The sequence below is a fragment of the Pangasianodon hypophthalmus genome, chromosome 1 (genome assembly GCF_027358585.1).
Source record: "Pangasianodon hypophthalmus isolate fPanHyp1 chromosome 1, fPanHyp1.pri, whole genome shotgun sequence".
Lineage (NCBI taxonomy): Eukaryota > Metazoa > Chordata > Actinopteri > Siluriformes > Pangasiidae > Pangasianodon > Pangasianodon hypophthalmus.
Window position 1 is genome coordinate 21,677,669 of NC_069710.1, and position 26,798 is coordinate 21,704,466.

Sequence of the window (26,798 nt, forward strand, 5' to 3'; positions counted from 1 at the left end):
GGCTGAGTTGTGACAGAGTATGTGGGGTTTGAAAGCATGACCTTTGAGTTCATCTTGCTGAAGTGAGAAGTGAACCATTTCACTCGAAGTGACACTGACTCAGTATAGTGCTGCCATGAAGATGAAGGATGGTAAGTCGTGCGCAGCATTTTGACTTTTTGACTTCTACATGATATTTATGTATATATAAACAAGATCTTACTTGTCGGTGATTGATAATGTGAATTGTACAATACATATTAAAATAGAAAACTTAGATTCCTGAGATAACACAGACAGATAGTCAGATAAATAGATATGTAGATAGAGAGAGAAGTCAAAGAGAGTACAAATAGTAATCCACAGCAATATGTTCATGTAAAATTATGCATTATGTAAATAATATAATACATGAACAAAATATTGCGTTTAGTTAATACAATCATACGATCATAAATTTACAAAATTAATTAAAAAAAAATCATAAAATTAAATTAAATTAATGAAATATGGACCATATACATCAGTGGTTCTCAAAATGGTGTCCAGGGACCCCCAGGGGTCTGTCTCTGTGAAACCAGGGGGTCTGTGATCTTTTAAAATTTATTTACAGTGGTGGAAATTAGCAAAGTTATTATGTTTATTTTTGAGTTCTTATAATTACTGGTCTATTAATCTGGGTTTACACACATGAATGGGTTTACACCAAACCCCAATAACTCAACAACAAGTAAGATTATAAATAATGTCCTAATGTGTTCTGTCAGTAGAAAGGTTAGGGATTGAAAGCTCTATGGCTCGAATACCTAGACAAAATATTACTGTACATATTTTAATAATGTTCATGAAATATATCTATGCTGAGGCAGTCTGGAATTAAGTTTCCAGTTACAGGGGTCTGTGGCTACAAAAGGTTTGAGAACCCCTGGTATACAGGATCTTAAAACTGGTTACATGGGTCTATTGTGTGTGTAGGTAAAGCAGAGCAGAAATATGTGGCCCACAGACCTCTGCGAAGGATCCACTCCCATGCAGCAGTGATACAGAGGAAACACGTCTACCCTCCTTCTCTGCCAGCTGAGTCACACTGGAGCCACAGTAAGAGTCCCACACAGCACAAGTGAAGTAGTCATATTATACCACTAATACTGAGATATGCTTCAGATTGTTACTGATTATGCATTACGCATTGACAGATCCATAATGAAAGAAAAAAAATAGATTTTGAGATGAGATTGCTACAGTTACATATTAGCATAAACACAATCACAATGTTTTCAGTGGGTTTTGGTGGTTAAAGTTAGAGTTAAATTAACTGATTAATCAATTAACTAAACGGTTGAATTGATTAATCAATCAATTAATTAATTAATTCATTCATTCATTTGTTAATTTTTAGAGTTCCATTTCTGTCAGTTTTTATGCATGATAGGCCTCAACTGATGTGACAGTTTGATTTCAAAACATTCTGTGCAGAAGACCATATTAATAATCTCTACTTCCCTTTTCTTCGGGTGTTTGAAAGAGTGCCGAGCTTTAAAGTAAGTTGTGTTCCTTTTTAGAGGGAAACTTGGACAGGGAAGTGTGATAGTCTAAAAGGGGAAATGCTGACATTTCTGAGCAAGCCTTTCCAAATGGTATTTTTATGAGGTGGCTTTAGGGAGCTTCCTGTTTTTGACTCTAAAAAGAGGATTGCTTTTGTAGTGTGTTTAAGACCTGAGCTGATTTCTCAGAAATGAGGAGAGAGTGATGTGATGAGTCACTGTTGCTTAAACTAAGATGTATGATTGAGCAGTATATGAAATTTATGGAGGGGTGTTTGGGAAATCAGCTGTTTCACCATTACTGCGCATTTCCTACTCTTCCTTCCCTGTCCTCCTTTTAAACACATTTTTCCGGTGAAGAAAAAAAAATTACTTTAAGACCCTTTTCAATTCATTGACTCCTTCCTTGGATTTTCTACAGAAAGGAGGCTAATACTCTTTATATGAGCTCGGGAAAACTTGTGACCCTGTGGTCTAATTTTAGCTCCAACCCATTTGGAGATCAGGCAGGCTGAGATGGAGGGAACATTATTGTGTTCCTTACTGAGGGCCATCCTAGATGTGACGCAGCACTGTTGTCTCTAAGCAACCACTTCAGATGCTTCGGAGCCACCTGAATTTCAATAGCAGTACATCAACTGTCTTCAATCCCTGAAAGGAATCAGGCAAAACAACAACAACAAAAAAAATCCCACAACAGATTATTGTATTGACATGCCACAGTCTTAATGTAGAGCGATACATACACACCATGAATTCTGTTTTTAGTAATATCTTCTATTCAACACAGTGAGAAAATGACAAAACTGCATATTAAGAAGATACATTTTTCAGCCATAGGCATGGTACTATAACATTTGCTGATCAAAGAACTTACTTACATACTTACACACTTTATGCTGTAAAAGGCTTCTCAGTGAATCACTGCAAAAGATACTCAAAGTTTGATTTTGTTTCAAGTATTCCTTAAAATTAAGTCTATTGTACAAGAAAAAAATTAAGTGGTACTTAAATGTTTTTTTTAAGTGAAATCACCATACACCCTTATTTATTTATTTATTTATTTATTTATTTTTTTTTTTTTTTAAACCAAATTTACAATTTTCACAAAGTTACTTGTCAACTTGAAAATCCTAACATATGGCAGAAATTTTGGAGATGTGTGAACAATAAAAATGGCATCTTTTTACACCATAAAGAGAATTCTTTAGCTCAACAATGAAAAAGCAGAAAGTACAGATTTGTACATCGTTCAATAAATGCAATTGCTTGTATTGTTAGTTAGAAGACAACCCCAGCTGTACCACATAGGCTCCTTTAATGCCATAAATGTCAATTTTCTATTCTGTTCATTTTCTCTGATATTTCCTCAAACATTTTGGTTTGTTCTTTGGAATTACTTTGCTATATAGCATTTCTCATGGCTCCAATTAGGGCTTTTTGTTTCCCATGTTTATGTAGTACAGCTATTGAAATTCTACAGAATATACAGTGGATTTAAAATGTCTATACACCCCTGTTAAAATTGCATGTATTGGTTATACAAAAATAAAACCAAGATAAATCAAATCAGATCTTTTTCCAATTTTAATCTGAAAAACAGACATTTTAGGGAAAAAAGAAAAAGAAAAAACTTGCAATAATCAGTTTGCCCAAGTATGCACACCCCTTAACTAATACTTTGTTAATACAGCACTTAATACATTGTTTTTGGGTAAGAGTCTATCAAATTGGGTAAGAGTCTATCTTGATTTAGCAATTTTATTCCACTTTTCCTTGCAAAAATGCTCCAGAGCTACCAAAGGGTGAGGGGGATCTTCTGTCTATAGTCCTCATCAAGTTATTCCACAGGTTTTCAATAGGATTTAGATCTGGGTTCTGACTGAGCCATTCCGAAACACTGATCTTCTTCATCTGAAGCCATTCCTTTGTTGACTTGTTTGTGGTTTGGGTCATTATCGTGCTGGAAGGTGAATTTTTTTTTCATCTTCAGCTGTCTAACAGAGGCCTGCAGGTTTAGTGCCAAAATAGGGTGGTATTTGGAACCATCCATAATTCCCTCTATCTTGACCAGAGCCCCAGTCCCAGCTGAAGAGAAGTAGCCCCATAGTATGATACTGCCACCACCATGCTTCACCATGAGTATGGTGTTCACTGAGTGATAAGCGGTCTTGGTTTTGTGCAAAATATATCTTTTAGAATTATGCCCAGAATGTTCTACCTTGGTTTCATAAGACCATAACACATTTTGCCACATGGTTTGGAGTAATTTACCTGGGCTTGGATGGTTTTTATTTTAAGCCATCCATCTCACTGCCGGTTTGCTTAGTTTTTGGTTTTAACTAATGCCTTACTGCTCTAGCAGAATTGTATCATACACTAATTAGATGCACCACAAACAGAAAATGGTGGCCAAATAGGTATGTTTTGCTCTAGGCCACATTTACAGGACGCTCTTTTGTGGCATCATTTCTGAGCCAGGAGGTACAGCTATTAGGCATCTGATGGCAGAAACAGACACAGAAGGTGTGACTGCCTGAGTGCCATCGTCTTTAGGGCCAAGGTCATCACGCTCAATGACTGGACAAACGTTTGTTCTGGTCTTTCATCTACAGTGCACCTGCCCTGCTCTTCTGTTAAGCTGTCCCAGTGAGTTATGGTATAGACTGAGGACGGATAGGCATGAAATGAGCAGAACAAACATGCAGAGGAATTACACCCACATTAGTTATGCTCTGTGGAATCCAGTGAGAATCAAGTGAGATTACAACTGCAGGATACACAGGCAATTAGGAAGGATTCTTTTACTGTCTGTTAGTGATGTTTCAGGGTTTTTTTTTAATATAAAGAAAAGCAAAACTTCTTCATATCTATATGTTTAAATTGGATTTAGATTAAATTATCTAACAGTAATATTACATGTGGAACCACTAAATTATTTTTCAAATTCCTCTGTTGTCATATCTAAAGATATCAAACAGTTTTATACAGAAACCTTTCTAATCCCAATTATTACAGTAAGTAAAGTGGTTGGTTAAGAGTTGCCAGGTCAGAAGATTTCCTCCAGAATTAGGATACTTTTAATTTGTTGCTGCTGGATGATTTGTTTTTATCAGCAAGTTGAGAGTTGGATGTTGGATTAATAATATCAGTACCAAATAAGTAAGCTAGAAAGGCTTTTAATGCAAGTGGGCTGTGGTTATCATTAAAATGTGGTGGATTAACAGGTGAAGTGGTGCTGGACCTTCTAATTCTCATATATATATATATATATATATATATATATATATATATATATATATATATATATATATATATGTATATATATATATATATATATATATATATATATTTATTTATTTCTAATATATGTTAGAACATGGGACCATTTTAGTACTTTAGCAGAAGAACTGTGTAAAAAAAAACATGGCTTCAATACAGTTTCATAAAAAATATACTGTATGATGGTACTTTGAAAGTAAATACAAAGCCACCCAGCGTGCATCCCTTGCTCTCTCACGAAGCATCTGCAAGCTGATTACAGGCCTGATAAAAGCTGCTGCCATGTCTCTCTCTCTCTCTCTCTCTCTCTGTCTCTCTCTCGCTCCCTGATCACTGAGTACTATTTAAGTCTTGGACATGGCACCATTGCCTTGGCCACAGATGCATTTAGTACACGCTTTAGGGTTTGAATCTCTTACACTGTTTATTTGGAAATGGCAGGATAATCAGTGTCAGACTGTTTCCTTGCGTAGTCTGCCTTTTATTTTGCGGTCTGGAGACAGAGAGGGGTTTATGGTGTAATGTGATGGACATTACTGTAGATAAGCTGTAGCAAGGCCAAGGTGGAACTGGATCTGGGATGAAAGTAGAGGTCGGCATTTTGAAGATGTGCCTAAACACAGCGCAATGCCAGTGTGCATGTCTGCACATGTGTTTATATAGAGCAACTTAATAAATGGTCATTTGATACTTGAGAGAATTAAAGAGGCACTGTTCCCATCATTAAGAGGTTAGCTGGAGTTACCAAGCCAGTTTGCGGTTTACCAGAATCTAAAAACTAGGTTAATATAAACTGAAGTGTACTTTAGGTCATCTCAGTAGTTCCTATTTTAGTTACTTTAAACAATTTAAGTATATCAAGGCTCACTTAACAAGCTAAAGAATGTCACAACAACCTGCATCTTTGTAACAGATCTGCTGGCTTTTCTCAACACTTCACTGCCAAGAGCTTAGCTGAGACATTCGTCTACAGGCTGTTACTCTGGCAGGCCAAATGGCATAAAGGACGAAAGGAGGGGTGAATAGCTGATAAACAAGTGTGCACTAGTGACTTGTGGTACGACTTCACCACAGGAGACTGAGGCACAGAATGTTTTTTGAACATCTCAGTGACTTGACCTATGATCTATGGTCTGCTCTTCAGAGAGATCTGGAGCGGCAATTAAAACAAATGACCAGGAACTCCCACAAGAGGGCTGCTTGCTCAGCGTGGTATGTCTCTGAGTTTAGGGGCCAAGAGGAAGAGCCAGTATAAATGGGGGAGGATACGTAACCGAAGGTTCTGTGTGTGTGTGTGTGTGTGTGTGTGTGTGAGAGAGAGAGAGAGAGAGAGAGAGAGAGACAGAGTGAGTGGATGTGTGCTACAGTGTTTGAGTGTGTGTGGTGCTTGTGTGTACTATTTGGCATGACCATTAGCCCTTTCACGGATACACTAGTGATGAAGGAACAGACCAGATTACAACATCCTCTGAGGACATCAGCTGGAATTCCTGGATCATTTTCCAGTGATATAATTCTTTCTTGGTGCTGCCTTGGATCTCCTCATGGTCAAGCACAAAGAAACATAAGACTCCACTTCAACACATCCTTCATATTTTTGGGTTGTACCTTCTCTACCTGTGACATTGTTGCAGCTATGAGGAAAGCCACAGTGGGAGAGATGGACTGACTAGAGAGAAGTGACTAATTAAAAAAATAGTAAATAAAATATTTTGCAGCTTTCTGATACAGGTTTCGTATTTCTAAGGCAGGGTAAGTGGTGATCTATAGGTTCTGCAGTCATAAATCCTTTCACGTGCACAGAACTTTTAATGATCCCTGACTGAAGATTAGTTCTCTACACTCAACTAGCCCTGGGCAAGAACACACTGTGTTTTGTAAAGGCATGCCTGACATTGTGCAGTAAATAATATATAAAAAAAGTATAAGGAATGTACTATATATTGTAGTAGGCCATACTTTAATTTCACTTACGGTACACAAGCCATAATAAGACAAATGATATTGCTGGCCTAAGAACAGTTGTTTTTCCCCTTACATTTGGGTAAGCAATTATATGGTTTATACTAGAGTCATTTTATTAATTGAGAATTTAATTAAATATTATGTTACATCAGGAGATTTGATATCAGTCAAATGAACTATTATTAAATCAAATATTTTGTTAGATTAAGATTTATTAATTAAAACAGTTACTATTACAGACAAAATCACATTTCAAGACAGTAACTTATCAAATTATGATGAGGTCCAGGATAAAAAGATATTAAGTTAGACTTTTCATACAGGACAGCATTACTGGGAAATTAACCTGAAACATATCAGATATCATTATGAGGCCTCTGTGTTCCTGTGTGTGTGTGTGTGTGTGTGTGTGTGTGTGAGTGTGAGTGAGAGAGAGAGAGAGAGAGAGAGAGAGAGAGAGAGAGAGAGAGCATGTTTTTCTTGGTTTTTGTGTCACATTTGGCCGGTTCCCACAACGAAACAAAAGCAGCAACTTACAGTTAAAAAAAACTAAAAGAGACAAAATGTCTCCTTTTGGTTACTGGGGTTTAGGTTAGGTTTAGATTTATGTGTAGTATAGCATTAATTAACTACATTAATAATTATGTCAGTGCCCTGTGATGGGTTGGCACCCCAACCAGCATGTCCCCCGCCTTGTGCCCCAAATTCCTTGGGATAGGCTCCAGGCTCCCTTGCGACCCTGTGTAGCATAAGTGGTACAGACAATGGATGGATGGATGGATGGATAATTATGTCAGTGGAATGTCTCACAAGTAAAATAAGACATGCTAGTCAGATGTGGGTTTATTTATTTATTTATATCTCTCTATGGGATAGCATAATGCTAGTAATATGTGACAATTTTGACTTTTTTAAAATAAAAAAGCTCCAGAAGATTTCCTTTTGGTTATTGAGATTAAATCCTCTTAAACTTCCTAGACCAGAATTACATTACTTACTCTTGTTACTACTTAGTTCTTATTAGTTTCACTGTAGTTGGTGAATAATTCATATTAGTTCCTAAATAATATGCTTTAAGGTCAACAACTGAATAATAACCCAGGATTTTAATGGGCTATTTTAATGGGTTAGTGGTAGGTGTAGGCATAACACTATTTAGTTATGTTAATAAAAATGTCAATGGAAGTATGTCAGATAATAGATATAAAAGGTAATAATACAAGTGCGTGTGTGTGTGAGGTGGGTGTATGGTTGCCAATAGATGGATGTTGAGATTATCCTGTGATAAGACTACAGATTAAGTTAGGGAGCTATCTTGGCACTGAACTATTGAAATGAGATCTTATTTAATCAGTGCTGCAGGTTGACTTCAGGCCACATGAACGAGGTCTGAGCTGAATGAAATGAACTGAATTATATTGATATGCTAATCTCTACTTTTATTCTCAGGTCATATTTATAGCCTCCTGTATTAAGCTGTGAAAATGAACTGGAGTCAAATTAACTTTTAGCAACCTGAAAGACTCCTGTTCATGGTAACTGCCCTGATGAACAGATACAAAAATCAATATGTGCCACATTGTCCGGTGAGTGTCTGAGTTGACATTCCAAAACATCCACAGCTGGCTTGCTTGGCTGCATGCCATCATGTACTACCATCAGCAGAGTGACTGAGCTCAGTGGGTTTGAGCTAAGGAGAACTGGAAACTCCACCGAGTCCTCTAGAACCCTGGAAATATGCTGTTTCTGTTTTAAAATGTCACCAAAGAGATCTGGTAGAACGGGAATACAAAGTTATGATTTTTAGGTTTTAGGCGTCAGATCAATATGCTCCAGTGGTGGGGCAGATTGATCACTAAAGATTTGTGTGAACTGGGCCCATCCCCACAGTGACACGCATCACTTTGGTACTATTTATAGAGGCTAATCAACACACACACACACACACACACACACACACACACACAAAGAGGAAGATAGTGGGTTACATATACGAGGACATTTCAATTAAATTCTCACAGCTTTCTGATCTGTAGCCCAGGCCCTTTAATCGCTGAGCCGCTACTACCACCACTCGCCTCTAACATCCTACAGGGAACAGTGACTAAAGGAAAAATGGAAAGAAAGACAATGCATAGGTTTGGCTTGTCTCAAGCCAAATGCAGTGAAGTCAGAACGCAACCGCTGATCACAATGCGATTAACAGACATGAGTGTTTTTATAATGATTTGGCTGGCAAGCTGAAAAGTGTTAAAATCTAATGGATGCACGTCAATGACTTAGATTCAGATAAAGCAAAACAATCTATTCAGCTTAGGTACATCAGACAGCCCAGGTGCATCAAGAAGTTTTCTTTGTGTTACACAATTGTCCTACATTTCCATAACATCTTTGCAAATATTCCAACTGATCATTAGTGCGGCATCTGAAAAAAGTGCTTTCTGTGCATTATTTGATCCGACCTGTAAAGTGCTTTCCAACTCACCCCAAACATCTTGCAGGAAATACCGACAGGGGCCAGACAGTGTAACCTAATAAAGCTCCAGTGCTAAATCATTAGAGCGGAAAGCCACTCCCATAATGTAGCCAGATGGAGGCACTAATTGGGTTTGGACGTGCGGTTTGCAGCACTGGTGCCTTTGTGCTTTTACGAGGCTGGCTGAGTGGCCGATGGAGAGTGATGCTGGGCTGAAATAGCAGAATTACACTATGGGCTACGACCTGGGTTGCTCTCTGTGTGGACCTGTTGGATGGCGGGGAAGGGGGGGTGGGGGTTGTGTTGGGGGGGGTTGCGTAAAAAGAGAGGAAACTGATTTGGGAAGGGGGATTATTTAACACATGCAGGGGAAGGGTGAGGGAGAACTGATGCAAGTGTGTTGAGGGGCATGAGGAATTGCTAGCCTGTGTGTCACCAGGTATCAAGGGAAAATATTTTAATGATGCCACAGTAAGAATTGCTGCATCATAAGCCTTGCTAATGTCAAAAAAGAGAGCTGGGATGCACCTGTAACCAGGTACCCAAATGGAACTGAGTTCCCTTGCTATCACCATCTGTGCTGTCAGCTGCAAATCACCACCCCAAAGACAAATGATGAAATTCAACAGAAACAATACACTCGTTTACTTATGTACATGTAACTAGATGATTAGAGGTATGCACACCCACACAAAGACAGAACAGACATACGTACATTACACAGTCCCTCATGTAAAGGTTCTTATTCCAATTATTTCTATCTACAAAGACTTTGGGGTAGAATTAGAGCCAAAGAGATGGCTAGAGCGACTCTGTAATGTGAAGAAAAACAAGTGAGCAGACCTTGATGCTGACACATTCTCTCCCACACAGCTTGGTCATCTACAATGGAGAGAAATTCTCGCCCTCCAGTCTGATCTAATTAGCAAAAAAGCAATATTTTAGCACCCTGAGGATGTCTAATGCAACATGGCCTTTCAATGGGTTGATATTAGGATATTTTCTGAAAACAAAATGTGCTGAGCTTTTATCGAGTGAATATACATGGTATTTGGTTTCCTAAGAAAAATATCTCTAATGCGCTGAAAGTGTGTGTGTGTTGCTGAGTAATTGTGTACCAAAGAGCATCAGACTGGCAGTACTAATCCTATAGCATGGCCTGAGTGCTGAATGTGTGAGAACAACATCCTGATTTATAGTAGATACATTTTGTGGTAACCTATGACATTAAAAACTGAGGCAAGATTTCATTTTAGTTTTGAGTGATAAGGCACAAGACACACTACAGCGTCCTTTCCATGATACATATCTCTCACTCCCTCTTTATAACCCTACAATTGTCTTGTATTTAAATTTGGAAAGGATGGAGGGGGGCTCTTGGGGGCTGTGATGAGTTAACCTGAGGGAGCGAGAGCAGCACCAGCTGGCACACTGACGCTCACACTTAAATTGTTTAATAGGACTACAGTGAACAAAGGCCACCTCTGACGCAGGAAAGCTATAACAGGCTCTTCAACCCCTTTACAGCCCATCAAGGCTGCTTGCTATTCAAACAAACAGACACACACACACACACACACGCTTGCATGCATGCACACACACAATTTCCTAGCTTTAGGAAAGCAAGCAAGATTTGGAAGGACAATATAAATACAAAAGTTAATCAAGATTAAGAACAGTGACAGTGAGTTGCAGAATCAGTGCTGTAGCCAAATCAATTCCTCGGTTGAAAATGGTACACAGAGGGCTGTAAATCCTGAAATGAAAGGCCACAACCTTTTGTCATGTCTGATTAGCTGATATGCATTTGATGGTGTGCTATTTTTGTCAATGTTTAACCCCTGGTTGTTCAGTCATTGATATTTAAATAAGCATGTTATTTAATAATTATTATGAATAATAGTAGTTATGAGAATAGGGAATGTAATTCTGGACTTGCTGACTGGGCCTGGGGGTTAATCATGGTTAACTATTTTCTATTTTACACAAACCCTTAATCCTCATTGCGATCAAGCTAACATACAACACACACAAGAATAAATTATTTTTAATATGCAGTAGAGTATGTGGATAGGGATACTACCCTTAAGTAAAATGTTAAACACATCTTAAATATTCATACTTACATTATGACATTCACATAAAGGTTATTTCTCCTTTAGTTCTTTTCCAGCGCATCTTGTCTAGACAGCTGTTATGAAGCATGGTCAGGAATATTTCAGACTCAAACATGTATTTGTGCTGTTATTCAACTGTATCACATCTTTTCTATGGGCTTGTTTTCCCACATGGAATTTTTGTCTACATATATAACCAAGCACTGTTAAACTATGCCCCAGTTAAATGATAAATCAGAATACAAAAGTCCATAAAAAACACAAAATACTTTGCTTCTCTAAATTAATGGAGCCTGATGAAGTTATTGCTGGGTAGTATGCACAGTGTGAGCTCCACACTTTGTGAGCTAGTGTTCTAGTGTTTGGACAGATGGAGGCTTTGGGCACTCAACTAGTGAGAATTGCTAGAATCGTGATCTTGAATCCGCCTGCACTGACGCTACTGATGCTCCAACATGCTAACAGGTGCTGGAGACATTAGCGCTGAATAATCATTAACCACGATCAAGCTGGCCTTAGTCACATGAGGGATGTGTCTGTGTTTGGTTTTACGAATGATGATAATACTACAGAGTATAATATATTTCAACATAAAAATAGGATATTACATATTACTACTTCCAACATACTATATCTTGAATCTTTTAATTTGCCACCTGTATGATTTAAACTTACATATTACGTGCCACTTCAGTGGACTGCTCATTTCTTTTTTGAAGACTCTCATCAGAATTCCTTACTGTCATTCATCGACCTAATTCACCGTTGTCTGTATACAACCACAGGCATCATTTATAAGCTGGGGATGCATGTTTCATATAATACCTTCTGGCAGGAACTGATCACTTAAAAAATATCAATTTAGACCTATTCTCATTCATTCATTCTTCTTTCATTCCTCAGGGTGATAACTGATAAAACTTGTGTCCAGATAGCTATAAATGAACATAGCTTGAGCAAGTTTATATCAGGTTTCTTTCCCCATTTTTATCAGACTTGGCGATATGATCACATTATGGGAAATTTGAATAGAAAGAGCGAGCTTTATATGGCTGTAGTGGTCATTATAATACCATTTTATTCAGCATGCAGCAAAGACTTGATACTTCATGCTTGATACTGGTGAACTGATCACTGCTTTTCATCCCAGAATACCAGGCTGATTTCCTTTGACACTAGTGGAATTTTCCTGTTTGCTCATTTCCTTGATGAGTACAAATAGCAAAATTGCCAACGTGTGACAGTGACTTCACAATTATAGCCTATAAAAAGTCCTTGATATATCACACTCCTTCACTTTCCAATCTCATCTTTTTGAAGAGTTGAAGAAGTGGATTCAAGATGCTAAGTATAGCATTCTATCATTTGTTTCCTGCTAATTTTCTTATTGTTAAATCTGCACTGTCAAAGGAATGGTCGTTGGTGCACACCTTGTGTGAAAGTAATCATAGTGTTTGACTTATTACTATTCCCGCCATTCACTGTGTCACTGTGTTCACTGTGTCTTTAGAACAGGTCATTGAAGCCTGTTGTTTATTTTGGTGTGTATCAGTGTTTCATAATTTCATAATTTTGTGAATTCATAACATGTAACTACTCCACAGCTCAGTGAAATGTAGAATTTAGAGGAGCTTAGTACAGCTGCCTCACATACAGAGGCAGACCTTGATGTACTCTCAGTGGCTGCTTCTCATTCTCTAAACCTGAAAACTCTGCCAGAGAGCGCGGATAGCCCGCCACAGACAGTCTGAAGATCAGAGTATAATGCCAAAATGTGGCTCAGCAGCAGCAGCAGCAGCAGCAGCAAAACTGCTGCAGACTGATATTAAGGCTGCCTTAGAGAAACTGAAGCAGGATCTTCCACTTGAAGCCAGTTGAAACTGCAACCTACTGGCTGTGATAGCAGATGAAAAAGCACTAAGATGGAGGCTATGATGCTAAAGGTGTATGTAGAAGCATTTTGCATGTGACAGTGGGTACTAATTGATTTTTCATCTCCGACATTCACGCAAAACAATGGTCCTACATTGTTAAACCTGGACTTGCTGTGCAATTGTGCAATTGCCATATGCGCCAATGGAAGATGTGGATATAAAATCAGTCTGGCCAAGAGTCTGCAAATTGCACGCATTATTGGTCAGAATGGCGTTTATGTCAGGGACAGCAGTTTAAATATTTCACTCGGTGGTTGAATCCAAAATTCCTAGCAAAGATCTCTGCAGTATTTTAATAAACCTAAAAATCTATCCGTCCTTGTAGATGAGCACTATGTGGAAGTGACCTCCAGCTGTTTGTGTGCTTTTGTGAGCACAATAATGAGGTTAGCCCATTGGGTAAAGGAAGTCATCGCAGGTTAGTAGGCATCTTATTCTATTAAATGCCATTCTTTGCACATTATGGCTATATCCTGGGCAGTACTTCAAAATAGAAGTGTCATTTGCAGATAATTTTGGTGAGGTTTTTTTTTTTTTGCATGACTGCCCCTGTAATCAGTATCAGAACACTGATTTATTCTCATCCACAATATCAAGACCTAGAGCAATTCTTAATCTCAGTTGAGAAACATCCGAGCAATTTTTGCTCACTATTATTTTCATTTTCAATACAGCACAGTATTAGAATGTTAGCGGTGACTTAGGGGTTAAGGCTTTGGGTTGCTGATTACAAGGTCATGAGTTCAATCTCTAGCATGCAAACGCTTTCTGCTCCAGAGGCACCATATCATGGCAGACCCTTTGTTCAGACCCCAGCAGGGATAAGCAGTTCAAATAATTTCACTGTACTGTATTTGTATAAGTGACAACACAGTCTTGCTTTCTGTCATCCTCAATATGAGGGCAGTATCAAATTTTTTGTGTGATGCTAGTATAGTATCAGCACTACTTTCTGTATGACATGTTGCTATTATTGTCTGGTGAAGTGTACTATCAGAACATCGATCCCTTGTGACAACTTTGAGATATGGCCTTCACTAGTTCTTCAGGAAACCACCCTGGCAGTCCAGAACAAAAAGAAGTAGAATGGAAGGTTACGTACTGTGTGTAACTATGGTTCTATGGTGGATAAGTGTGATAGGCTACAAATGTGGGGTCATAGTCACAAGGTAACAACTTTGCTATTTGTACTCAGCAAGGAAATGCACAAATAGGAATACTAGTTCCGAAGGAAACTTCATTTGTCAACATATGACAAGTGTATCCTTGTGTTCTTTAGGGTAGCAAAATGAAGAGAGCATAAACTGTCCAGCTGAAACAACACAAAAACATAGCATCATTCCCCTCTAACCCCAATCGCTGGGTATGTGACAGAGCTGTTTGTACCAAAATAGGACTAAAAAATGCTAAACTTACAGCGCTAACATCCGGCTTCCTGTATCTTTTTTAGGACTGCTGGGAGATGCTCATCTCTCATAAATTCTTCTCTAATTATGGTATGATCCTATATTCTAGTTCTAGTTTGACTAAACTAAACTAAATAAATACACGTTTCTGAGGTGTTCTCCTTGTGTTCAGTTACATTTAAACTTCTCCTTCATGAAGCTTTATTTCAAAGGTCCAGTGGATTTGCATGGAAAAAGGTTGCAGAGTTGTCTCGGGGGCTGTACCTAATACTAATTAATGAATGTGTTATGACTGTCACAAATTTTATATTTATATAGTAAATTTTACAAGAACACTACATTTTGGCTATTTGTCTGAATAAAACTGAATAATAAGAAACTGAATAATAAGTTGGGAGTGTAAAATGTGTGTGACAGTTGTATAAGCATGAGGTCTACATGAGGTCAGTTTAAGAAGTCTGTTATTTACCATGGTCCTAGATGTATAAGGTAGTGATGTTTAAATAAAGTTTGACCCCACGCCCATCTTGCTGTTTTTAACAGACTTCTTAGACATATTTCTCCAAATGGGGACTCCCTTCTGAACAGCAACACTGACCTCATGTAGGCCGCATGCTTATACCATTGTCACACTCTTTTACACATTTTACACTTATTATTCAGTTTTAAAGCTTGCTTCATAATATTCAGTTACACAATGAATACACAATAAAACAAATGGGACAATACGTAGTTTTGAAAGTGAGAAATGTATGTCTGGACTTGATGGGTCTTTGTAGTTTAAGGGGTTAACAAACATACCAAACAACAAGGCCAGGCTGGCATGTAGTTTATCTGAGTGTTTTAATGATCGACACTATGTTAAGAGCATTAAGACTGGAGAATCTCTATTATTGCTTTACATGGCTTTTTAAATGTAATTCTGCAGAACTTTTAGATCACTATTTTGGACATTCTGTAGCCTATTTTAGATTTTAGGCAATTATTAGATAATTTTTTCTGCTGTATTATTATTTTAAACAATAGATATACAGAATAATTTAAGGATTGTTCATAATTTGCCAAAAATAATTGCAAAAATATTTTTCTCTGCAATGCTAAATATTTTGCCCTCAATATGGTCTGAGTTTCTGCACATAATCCATGAAAATGTCACAGCACAGCTGCATAATGTCAAGCAAAATGCAGACAAATTATATTTATCTCTCAAGAAAGCGGGTTGTGTGTCTTTTTAAGGAGGCCAGAGGGAAGTAAAGAGAGGTAAGAAAATGGAAAAAAGGAGAGTGATAGAATATGAGAGTGAAAGGGAGAGAGACATGCCTTCTGGCAGAGAACGAGGGGCCACAGCTGTGTTTGGTGTGGTATTTTTAAACGCATCAATGCCGCTCCAATCCCTGAGCCTCGCCTGATCTATTTATAGCCAGGGCTGGCCATTGTTCTATTTCTGTCACCTGTGGGCCATGCCACTGTTGATTCACATGCAAATGAACCTCCTCCTTTCCACAGTAAGCTGCTCTGAACCAGACAGAGCTTTAGAGCAGGAAGAGAGGAGTAGAGAGAGAAATGAAAATCAGAACACAGCTATGACTGCTTGACACACAACTCCACAGTTGTCTGTGTTCAGCCATTTTGCAGGGAAAAGCTGACAAAGGGACAGGGGAAGACCACTAAAAAGTAAACGGATAAACCCTTTTCTGAGGAGCTCCAGCAGGAGATGGTGTAGCCCCCCTGCTGATTCCCTGACGTGTGGAGGAGAAGTGAAAAGGAGTGAAGAAGATAGCAGGGGAGGAACTGTTCTTGTTATCGAGGGAGGAGTTGTCTTTCTCTCATAGTGTCACCAGTGAGGAGGAGGAAGAAGCGAGTGCTTGTGGTCTCCTGAGAGAGAGAGAGAGAGAGAGAGAGAGAGGACAAGGAAGGGCTGCTAGTGTGACAGGAAGAGTAGGGCAGGCAATGTGCCGCTGACTGGAGTATGCTACAGACCATTTACGAGGGTGACTCCTACTTCTCCAGCGACAGCTTTGGCAAACTCCGGCTGCCTCAGGAACCCCACGACAGTGACATGCACAACGTTAACAACTCAGGTGACTCTTGATTTTCTCTCTCTCTGAAATGCGTGCACTCTCTACTTCTGCACTTCCTGTTAGTGGAGCTCTTTAAACTTGTGTCAACAACAGCAGGGCAGTCTGACTAGTTGCTGGATTAACAGGTACTGCCCCTGTCATGTGCTTAATGACATGTGCACTGTGTGTCTGTGTTGCTCGTGGAGCTGTCCTGAGTCTGACTCGTATCTGGAAATAGGCTCTCTATTTAAGATATAACCCTGATTTGTTATAAATAGAATAACTGAGGCATGCAGTCTTGTCTAGTAATAGCACTGAACTGTAATGGCATGCAGTGTGGTAAACAGTAAGTTGTATTAAGAACTACAGCTTTTACAGGAGCGCTGAAGCAGAGACAGGAAACTGGTTGACAGAAATACAGTCGACATGAAAAGCCTGTAACTTCTGATATTTGTCAAAGACAATATACAGGTCTATTTTCAAGCTGGGCCTTTTTGCAGACATCATGGCATGAAGTTTTTCATCGCTTTATTGGATAAACTCTAAACATTATTTATTTCTCTATTTTTGTTATTTATGGTTTGTTGTTAGTTCACATACAGTTGTTGGCTCAAACCTATTACTATTTTGAGGGCTGCTAGCGTGTTCAAATTCAAATTCAAATTCAAATTTTATTTGTCACATGCATAACCATACACAGTACGACTTGCAGTGAAATGCTTTATACAACTGTTCCAAAATAAAATAAGAAAATATAGAAAAATATTAAATATAAAGAAAAGTATATACATAAAAAATATTTGAAGTTATTACAAAAAATTCTGGGAAATTCATAATATAACCCTGCAGTATGTTTATTTATTTATTTCTCTATCTATCGATCTATTTAATTAATTCAGGAGGTCAAGTGCAACTTCACGGCAGCCTGAGTCATTTCAGAGCATCGCAATGTTTATGTTACGTAGCACATTAGACATTTAGGCTAAAACAACAAACTAGGCTCTAGTTTCAAATACTTTTTTGCCAGAGAAACAAATTGTCATCCTTAATGAGGCTCCAAGAATCCTGTTGTAGGACAGAGCTAAATGATTTAGGGCAGTAAGGCTGAACTCTAAAATGAGACATAGGTCACAAAAAAGCCTGAGGATATTAACCTTAAATCCTTCAGGTAGCCTAATTCAGCATTAGCTTAGGCTAAGTAAAAGCTTTGGATAGGAAGCATGTATAGTGTGATACATGTGTACTGTATGTGTATGTGGTTTAACAGGCTCTTGCATGCAGCAGGCTGTTGCTTAGTCTGTGGGTCAGCTATTCTTAGACATGTTATTTTCAACTTCTGGCATTAGGGTGCTAAGATTAGGCACTACTTCAATCTGTTATCATTCCATCTCAAACCGCTCCTAATATAACCATACACTGGAACATATATTAATAGTGTTTTTTTTTTTTTTTTTTTTTTCTTGTCATTTGCTCTCATATGGTATGTGAATGTGTTGCTGTCAAGAAAGGTGCTTGTATTTATTTCCTTGTGTCCTTCTATCTTGTGTTTTTTGCTTGAGAATGACATGAGACTCTGAATTTTGACAGTTTCCCCTCTGCCATTTCATTCATTCTCTTAAAACATACACCAAGATGGTCATTTTATCTTTCTAGCAGTCCATCCGCTCAATATTTTTAGTAGTAATTATGCTGTCATACTGAAAGCAACAGCCTGATCTCTGCATAAGGTAAAATTACAAAGAAACTCAGTGGTCACACATAAAAAAAGTCTTTTCTGAGCCTTCTAAAGCTTTAAATAGCAACACTTTTTAAGCATAGTCAGTTGGGATGCAGTGTTGGATTGAAAAAATAAAATCAGTCATTCTTTATTTTGAACCCATCTCTCCCACTCAGCTTATGTGAATCTCACGCGGTTGGATGTGGAGCAAAACCACTCTAATTAATATTCTAATGAAAACACTCTCTATAAGTTGAAGACACTCAGCTGCATCAAAGAGAAGAAAATAAAAACATGGCTCTGACAGCCCTCCATTATAGTCAGAGGATAATTACTAATGAAGCTTATTATATTTATGACTTCCTGTAATTTGATGTTGGGCAAGAGTGGGTTCTCAAAAAAAAGAAAAGCAAGCAGGGCCTCTTAATTTATCACAACAATGTCATCTCTAAAGGCTGGTTTTGACATGTTTTTGTTTTGGTTAAATTACTTTCTGTTCTCCCCAGACCACTGATAATGACATATCACTTTCATCTTGAAGTACCTGTGAGCTGTTTGAGATGACAGGACCGGTCTGTTTCACTCCCCCTTCTCCAGGCTTCACATTAGATGTATGGCACTGGATGTTCTTTGACACATGATGTTCACACATCACTGCTGATAGATTGGTGATACCTGCGCATTACCTTCTGGTGTCAATGACAGCTTAACTGGTGTGACTTGTTTTCTTCTGAATTACTAAGGTTCATTATTATCCTATGACTATAATGGAAAGCTTTTTATAGACAGTAAAGACAAAAACCTTGATTCTTTCTAAATCAGACATCATAACAGTACCTTGGTATTAATAGTTGATCTGTGTTCCACTAATGGGAAATGTAACATTAGTGCTTATATCCTAGCAAAAATTATTTGTGTGGCTTTAGCCTTCTTTTTTCACTTTGAAGTTATAGGTCCTAAATTTGTCACCAGCCCAGCTCAAGTGTATGTGTGTAAACAGAATACACAAATGCCTACCATTTAGCAATTATTTTGCACTTTAAACCTCACATTTTGTGTTTTCCTCTATTATGCTAAATATTTTGATCTCAGAATAGTGCTACTATATAAGCCTCTGCTGAAATTGTAGTGGTGATGCTGTTTTAAACCTGCTCATCGCACAGCATATTGCCATCTTTAATAAGTGTTCCAGCTTCCATCTCAGACAGGCAGAAAATACTTTTCAGCCCTGCATCGTATATGAGGGAAGCATCACACTTAAATGAGGCTTGGGTCTGTAGATTTAGATTGCATTTTGATTAGGTATGCGACTGTGTGCTGTTTCTAAAGATGTATACGCTGTTGGAGTATGCTTTGTCTGTTTTGGAGGGTTTGATCATACTGGAGGATGGAAAAAATAATACAAGACTTGATTGACCTAGTGGAAACCGCTGAGTAATTCGTTACTGAGCAATCTTTTCCACATACACTACTAGAAAAAAGATCAAATCTAGAAATGTAGAAGATTATTTTGTTATCTCTTGGGGTGAACTCATAAATGTTCTACAATAGAGAGTTTTAGAGAGGATTCCAAGTCAAATCCTAGAAAGGTAAGAACCCTTAACTATTCAAAGAACAGCTTGAAAAAACCTTTTTTTCCCCTAAGAGTGTACAGATGCATAGAGAGTTGTTTTCTGAAGGAGACATTATGGAATAGCAATTTGTGAGATGGTGTCATAGTGTTTCCAACCTTTATATAATTAATCTTTCATTTTTATTGTAATGGATACAACATATTAGTTCAGTAGCAGTATTTTAGTTTCACTGGAAAGTTACAGGCAAAATTCAACACAGCTAAAGACTGTAGTATATTAAATGGTGATGTATTGCTGTATTTGAATCTTCCACTCATATGCTTGGCACAAAAAGAATTCAATATAAAATTCAATAATCATATTTGCACTTACCATTTGCCATTCTAGTATTGACATTTAATTTGCACACAGACTTGGACCTTTATGAATAGCTTTATTTAAACAAAAAAATCACTGACAAATTAAAAATAATTCCTTGAACTGCATAAATATATTTAACATGATGCAATAATGGTGAAAAAAAAGGATAAATATCACTTACCTGACTTGCCCCCCCCTCTTTAATACAGCATTTAAAATTACATTACTATTAGAAACATTCAAAATTCTAAGCTGCACTGAATCTGTGACGAAATGGATTTGAAAATGCAGCACATTTCACGGCCTTCAGCCTGCCAGTCAACCCATCAGGGCAGAGCCACAGCACATTGTCTAAAACATGGTGGCTGAATTCTGTGCACCATATGATCAAAATCAATTACAGATACATTAGGCTTCAGTTATGGTCTGTTTTAGACTTGCATTCCCTCAGCATACACAATCAGGTGAGTGTCACATTTATGTAGAATTGAAAAGACTTGGAAGTGCATATGTTAATCTCTCACAACAAATTAGCATGCTTTCATTTAGCGGTGTGTGGGAGGCTTACTAATGTGTGTCTGGATTTACCAGAGCCCCAAGCCTTTTATCAGTGTACTCAACAGTAATTTGAGACAGATCAGCGTGCAATTAAAGCCCTGACCAGTGACTCATGGTTACAGCAGTCACCCTACCCTTCCTAGCAGCCACTAGGGAGAAGTAGGGTTTGGCACGGTGTGGGATGCATGTCAGTCCTTGGTGCCAAAGACAAATTTTAAGCTGCCTTTCATAAATCTAGTGTTTACCAGTTGACAGTGCTACCTCGGTGTGACCCTTTTTAGTCAACCAAGCATCTGAAATAGTGAGTAGTAAAAATCAGTCAATACAAACAAACTAATAGTAACTCAGAAGGTTACATTACACTCACACATTGGGTTGTAAGGAAGAAATTGGCTGCCTAGTGCATTACATAAATTCAGCAGGGGACTCTAATTTTTGCCTGAGTTAAAATAGCTAGGTGGCCTCGCAAGTGTGATAGTCTTTCACACATTATCTATATTAAGGGTGTGCTCAGAAAAGCAGTTATATTTAACCTACTTGCTTGCTAATTCTGTTTGGTTTTTTCCCAGCATCAATTTGCATCAACAGCTCTTCTAAGATTTGTTGCATAGGGAATCATCACCCTAATGGCTTAAGGCCAAAAAAATAAAGTGTGTGTGTATGCGCACGCCGCTGAAAAAAGATAAACATACGTCACCTTCTGAGGGTGTCAAAACCAGGCGATATAAAAAGCACTGCTGTAATAGAGGACATACTGTCATAGGCTTGTGTTTATCTTTATATTATAATAGGAGAACCAGTAATCAGATTGACTTTTTCAAGGTCTTGGATAAGGAAAGTGTAGTGGGAATACAACAGTAGTTTGCGGCATTATGGAGTTTAGAGCCTTTCTCAAGGGCACAAAAACAGCTAAATTTAAACAATGTTCCCAATGTTCTGGCTGGAATTTGAATGTAGAACCCTAATCCACTGAGCTTTATCTGATCCCTGTGACTGCCCGTGGATATGCCTTGTGCAGAACATTGTGCTTGTAATGTATTCTGTTCATTACCGTATTCTACATGCTTGATGGTCTCAGAATAGCACACCTAAATTCTTGTTTTTGTGTTCTTTTAAAAGCAGACCTGGCAATGACATCAGTAGCTCGTTCTATTTTAAAAGTATGACCTCATCAGCATGGTTTCCAGACATAATGCATCTACATAATATAGATGCCAGACTTCCACATCATACTCATCTGTTCTGTAATGGCACAGTCCAGGTACGGTACGAGGCAGAGGGCTTGTGGTAATGAGTTAGAAAATAAAAAAAAAACTTTATCAACTAATGCCACTAGTTGAGCAGGAAGGCATACAGGTATGACTAAATGAAGGTGCATATCTTTTAATGACAGCAGCAGGGGTGGGGGGAGATGCAGAGAGACGGGAGATAAATGAGATATTACAGCTGCACGCAACAGGAAACAGCAGGTAACTGTGGCTATTTTTAGCTCCGCAGGGGCAGTGAGCCAGATGCCTGTGACTCAGAGCTGCTGCTCATTGGTTACATACAGGAGGGATGAAAAGACACAGCAGGGCCGTACTACTAAAGAGCCTGTTTATAAAGTGCTGTCACAGATCAGCCTCGAGCATTCCCCTATCATACCTACAGGACCAGAGCACTGTTTCCTTCTGAACTAAACGGGGCTCTTGACCCTTCAAGGAGGGCATGTTTCCTGAAGGAAACTATGATTTAAGTGCTTAACACCAAGAAAAGGGCCTTTCAAAGACTTTTATGCTATGAGAACCAAAACAAGCACATAGCCTGTGTGTGCATTTGTGCAGTGAGAGTATGCAGTGTGTGGGGGGATGCAGTTTTAATGATTGCATGTGCCTGTGTTTTGAGTCTTATCAATATAACACCGACCCCCAGGAGGAGACGACACACAGTGCCGCTCAATATCTTCAGGAAGAGTAGTCGCCGTTATGTTGTCCATGTTGCCATAGCAGCCTGGTTTAGGGTGGTGGATAGGGTGTGTGGGTTTGTCATAGCCCTAGCTTGCACCACTTGCTTTTATGTTGCTATTTATACCTGACTCGTCACTGCCGCATGCAGACATTTTTGACTGCGGCATTCTGAACAACAAAACAGGGTGCTGAAATAGTTTGCCAATAATGAGTGAGCTGCTGCTTGCGTCACTGCAAGTGTCTCACCTTAACAACTCGCATGGAAAAACTGGAGTGTTGCAAATAGTCTGGCTTATACATAGGCTACTGTAGAATCTCAATTTTTCAGTGACGACAGCAGATGACAGTGTTTGTGTCTGTCTTGTGTGTCTTTTAATATCCATACTGGACACTGCACATTTAAAGGAAGCATTTAAAAGATCTGACATTTCAGATGGTACTGGAATGTTTTTCAAATCTAAGTGTTTTATGCACATTACTTCATTGCACAATGTTTTTGGTGTCTTGCTTATTGATTCTTTGCATTATAAGCCATTAACTCTAACTAGTTCACCAAAGGTTACATAGTTTCAGTTGTGAAACTCAAAATGTTATCAGTGAGTCATTCTTTTAGATTTCAGCTTTGCATTTGACATTTCAAATGAATGCAGATGCGGGTAGATAAAAGGGACATTTACTGGCATAAAGACCAAACTGTATATATGCACACGAGCGTGTTTAGATGCCAACTTAACATCCATATGGGACTCCTGTTTGTTTGGAGTTTGTGAAACTACCATCTGTACTGTCTAAAATAATAGAGCTACACAAAAAAATTATACTTTATGGGTTGATGCACTACAGGTAACTATGAAAAACAGCTAGGAGAGTGTGACATTATTTGTATTCTTCTGTCTTGCACACGCCCCAGTCCAAGTTTGCTATGCAGCCAGGGTTTTGTTTGCTCTAGGGCTCTTTTTGTAAGACCCATATCTCGGTAATTGCTTATTCCCCCGCAGAGGAGGCGCGCAGCCGCAGTTGGTTATGATGCTTGTTTGCCTCATCCTTTCTGAGTGTGTCATCCAAGCTTGCTATTGATTTCCACTGCCTTGCCAGCTATTTATAGAGCTTCAGGGACCTGAGGGATGCCCTCTTGCTTTGTATCCAGCTTATTATTTGTAATGAGCCACAGGTTGAAGAATATAGGAGCAATCTTTCCGTAATGGTGAACGCTTGGAGGAGGGATTATGACTGGGGAATAATGGCAAGGCACACACAAACAGGCCATCCAACTGACAAACGAGGTTATAACACTATGTCTTGTGTCGGAGCCAAAAGGGGTCAGTGGGATGGCTGATGCTTGAAGACACCCTGAGCTGTACATCTTTCGGCTCATAGTAAGGAACTGGTGCTGTACAGGCATTAGTGCATTTGTGCTTTATATGGAGTAGCTTTTTTTCACTTGCCATTGTTTTAAAACCAGATTTATGCGTATCCATTCCACCCTCCCTTCTTTACAAATGTAGGATGCATGTTGAACTGCAATATTTTAGATAACAGTCTTCTAACTGTCCTCATCTCTCCTGTGCCATATTCTCAGTGGACATTAAGCCTGAAGTACCATTGGCTCTGGAGCCTGCGTCTCCACTAGATCTGCGGACAGAAGTGAGGATGCCAGCCCTGGGCTCAGACCCCAATGTGTGGGAGCGGCAGCTGCAGCAGGAGTTGCTCCTCATTCAGAAGCAGCAGCAGATCCAGAAACAGCTCCTTATAAACGAGTTCCAGAAGCAGCATGAGAACCTGATTCGCCAGCACCAGGTCCAGCTGCAGGAGCACCTCAAGGTAAGGACAAGACCCTGAGAATGCTGATGTTGACCTGTCCAGCCAAAAATATGCCCTAGAAATAACCTGTGGCTTATGACATATCTCTTCATATCTCGCTGTAAATACTTTTGGTTACACAGAAAACCTGTAGAAATTAGGTGTGTAACTAATAACTGGTGTATTTCTCAGCTGCAGCAGGAGCTGCAAGTGATGAAGCAGCGGCAGGAGCAGCTGGAGAAGGAAAAAAAGTTGGAGCAGCAAAACCAGGAAAGGGAACTGGAGAGACATCGGCGCCAGCAGCAGGTCCTAATCCTCAGGAGCAAAGAGCGGGCACGAGAGAGTAAGAGTTCAACTGCTTCTCATTACACTACACTAGCATGTCAATTAGCAGTGAACAGGTTAAGACTCTTTTTTCTAACTCAGACAACACCAAAGCCTAATCATCTCTCTGTTGGTGCTCTATCTTCATTTTCCAGTAGGGGGAGATGTTTATTCATTTGTATAATGTGAGTTTTAAGACAGCATGACAAATTTGAGATCTAAATGGTTAGAAAGACATGTCATTTATATGTACGTCATTTTACATGTATGTATATGTATATTTATGTATATGTATAGCTAAATAGCCAAAATCAATTAAATAATTAGCAAATAAGAGTTTTCCTGTTTAGGTGATGGCAGTTTCTTTTTTCCCTGCTAAAAATGGCTTTACTAAATCAGTGCATGTCCAGACCGTAATAACAGAGCGTATAAGCCACAGGATCATACAGTGCTATCCTTTGGTGTGACAGGTGCAGTGGCCAGCACAGAAGTTAAGCAGAAACTACAGGAGTTTTTGTTGAGTAAATCCACAAAGGACACAGCATCCAATGGATCCTGCCATACATTCACACAGAACTCCAAACTGTGGTTCACGTAAGTAAAGAAAACCTGACTTCTAATATCCAGGGGAACACCATGATTTCATTGTGGTCTATTATTTTAATGTATTATTGATATCTTTATTATTGATTTTATGCACATAAAAATTGTATTATGAATGTCATGTTGATAATAGCGAAATAATGTTATATTTACAAAAAAGAATATGGAGTCTTGGATCGTGTTAATATTAAGGGCTAAATAGTCTAACTCTAATGTGAAATTTGGCACAGTGGGACATTAGAATGATTTATGCCTGTAAGGTTAGTTAAACAGTTCAGTTTGTGTCTCCTTTCTGTTCAGGGCCTCCCATCACACCTCTCTGGAGCAGAGTTCACCTCCTCTGGGAGGAGTGTCACCGTCATACAAGTTCCCTTTGCCCTCCCTACCGGACTGCAGGGATGATTTCCCTCTGAGGAAGACTGGTAGGGCCAAACAGTGTTTGAAATGTGCATAGTGTATGCTTCACAATCATAATTAGACAAGATTTAGTTGATAGGTTACATATAGTATAGTTGCATGAGGTTACATATAGTATTTAAATTTATTCCTTTAAGAGATGCTTTTATCCAAGGCACTAGCTCAAGTTGCCACAGCTAAACATTTTCAGCATATGAATGCTAGTATATATTACTTACCTAATTCACCAGTGAGTACATATTGTCCCAGAAACATTTTCTTTGGAAGATTGGATCACAAAGTAATCATTCTGATGTGAATCCCAGTGAAATTCTGCTATATTAGGTTTGCTACTTTTTCATTCTAAACCTTGGTTTTACTTTCATCCCCAAAAAATGAACGATAAGCTCTAATGTGACCTCTCTATTAAGTTTCCTCTGAAATTGCAGTCCAGTTCATTTCTAAACTCTATGTACTGACATCAATGCTCAGTCTTGAGACATTGTAGAAAGGATATTTTACTCCTTTATCCTGGAACCCAGGAGGCGTGACACAGAGGTCTGTATGTGCATTACTTTAGTAATTAAATTCCTCCGAGTTCAGTTTTCCTGCTTACCGCCCATAAGCAGTAACATCACATAACTGCTTCACAGAAAGAATAAAGGTATTTAATTTCTCCTGAGGTATGAAAGCCTTCAGTTATTTAGAAAATCCCCAACATTTCACAGAATTCAGCTCAGGTTTGTTGACCCAGCCT

General features: G+C 38.6%; 1 protein-coding gene across 5 annotated transcripts in view; it reads left to right on the forward strand.

Moving 5' to 3' along the window:
* hdac9b (histone deacetylase 9b) overlaps window positions 1-26,798 on the forward strand; it is a 38,437-nt gene continuing 11,639 nt past the window's right edge. Inside the window, exons 1-6 of one of the 5 annotated variants that reach the window (XM_053232762.1) lie at window positions 1-131; window positions 955-1,077; window positions 24,498-24,739; window positions 24,911-25,061; window positions 25,513-25,636; window positions 25,946-26,067. In XM_053232762.1, coding sequence (XP_053088737.1) covers window positions 116-131; window positions 955-1,077; window positions 24,498-24,739; window positions 24,911-25,061; window positions 25,513-25,636; window positions 25,946-26,067 — 778 coding nt within the window. In that variant the 5' untranslated portion in view covers window positions 1-115. Of the gene's footprint in view, window positions 132-954; window positions 1,078-16,199; window positions 16,910-20,554; window positions 24,295-24,497; window positions 24,740-24,910; window positions 25,062-25,512; window positions 25,637-25,945; window positions 26,068-26,798 lie in introns of those variants that run through there. The other 4 variants (XM_026940036.3, XM_026940037.3, XM_053232764.1 and 1 more) reach the window with 4 other exon arrangements.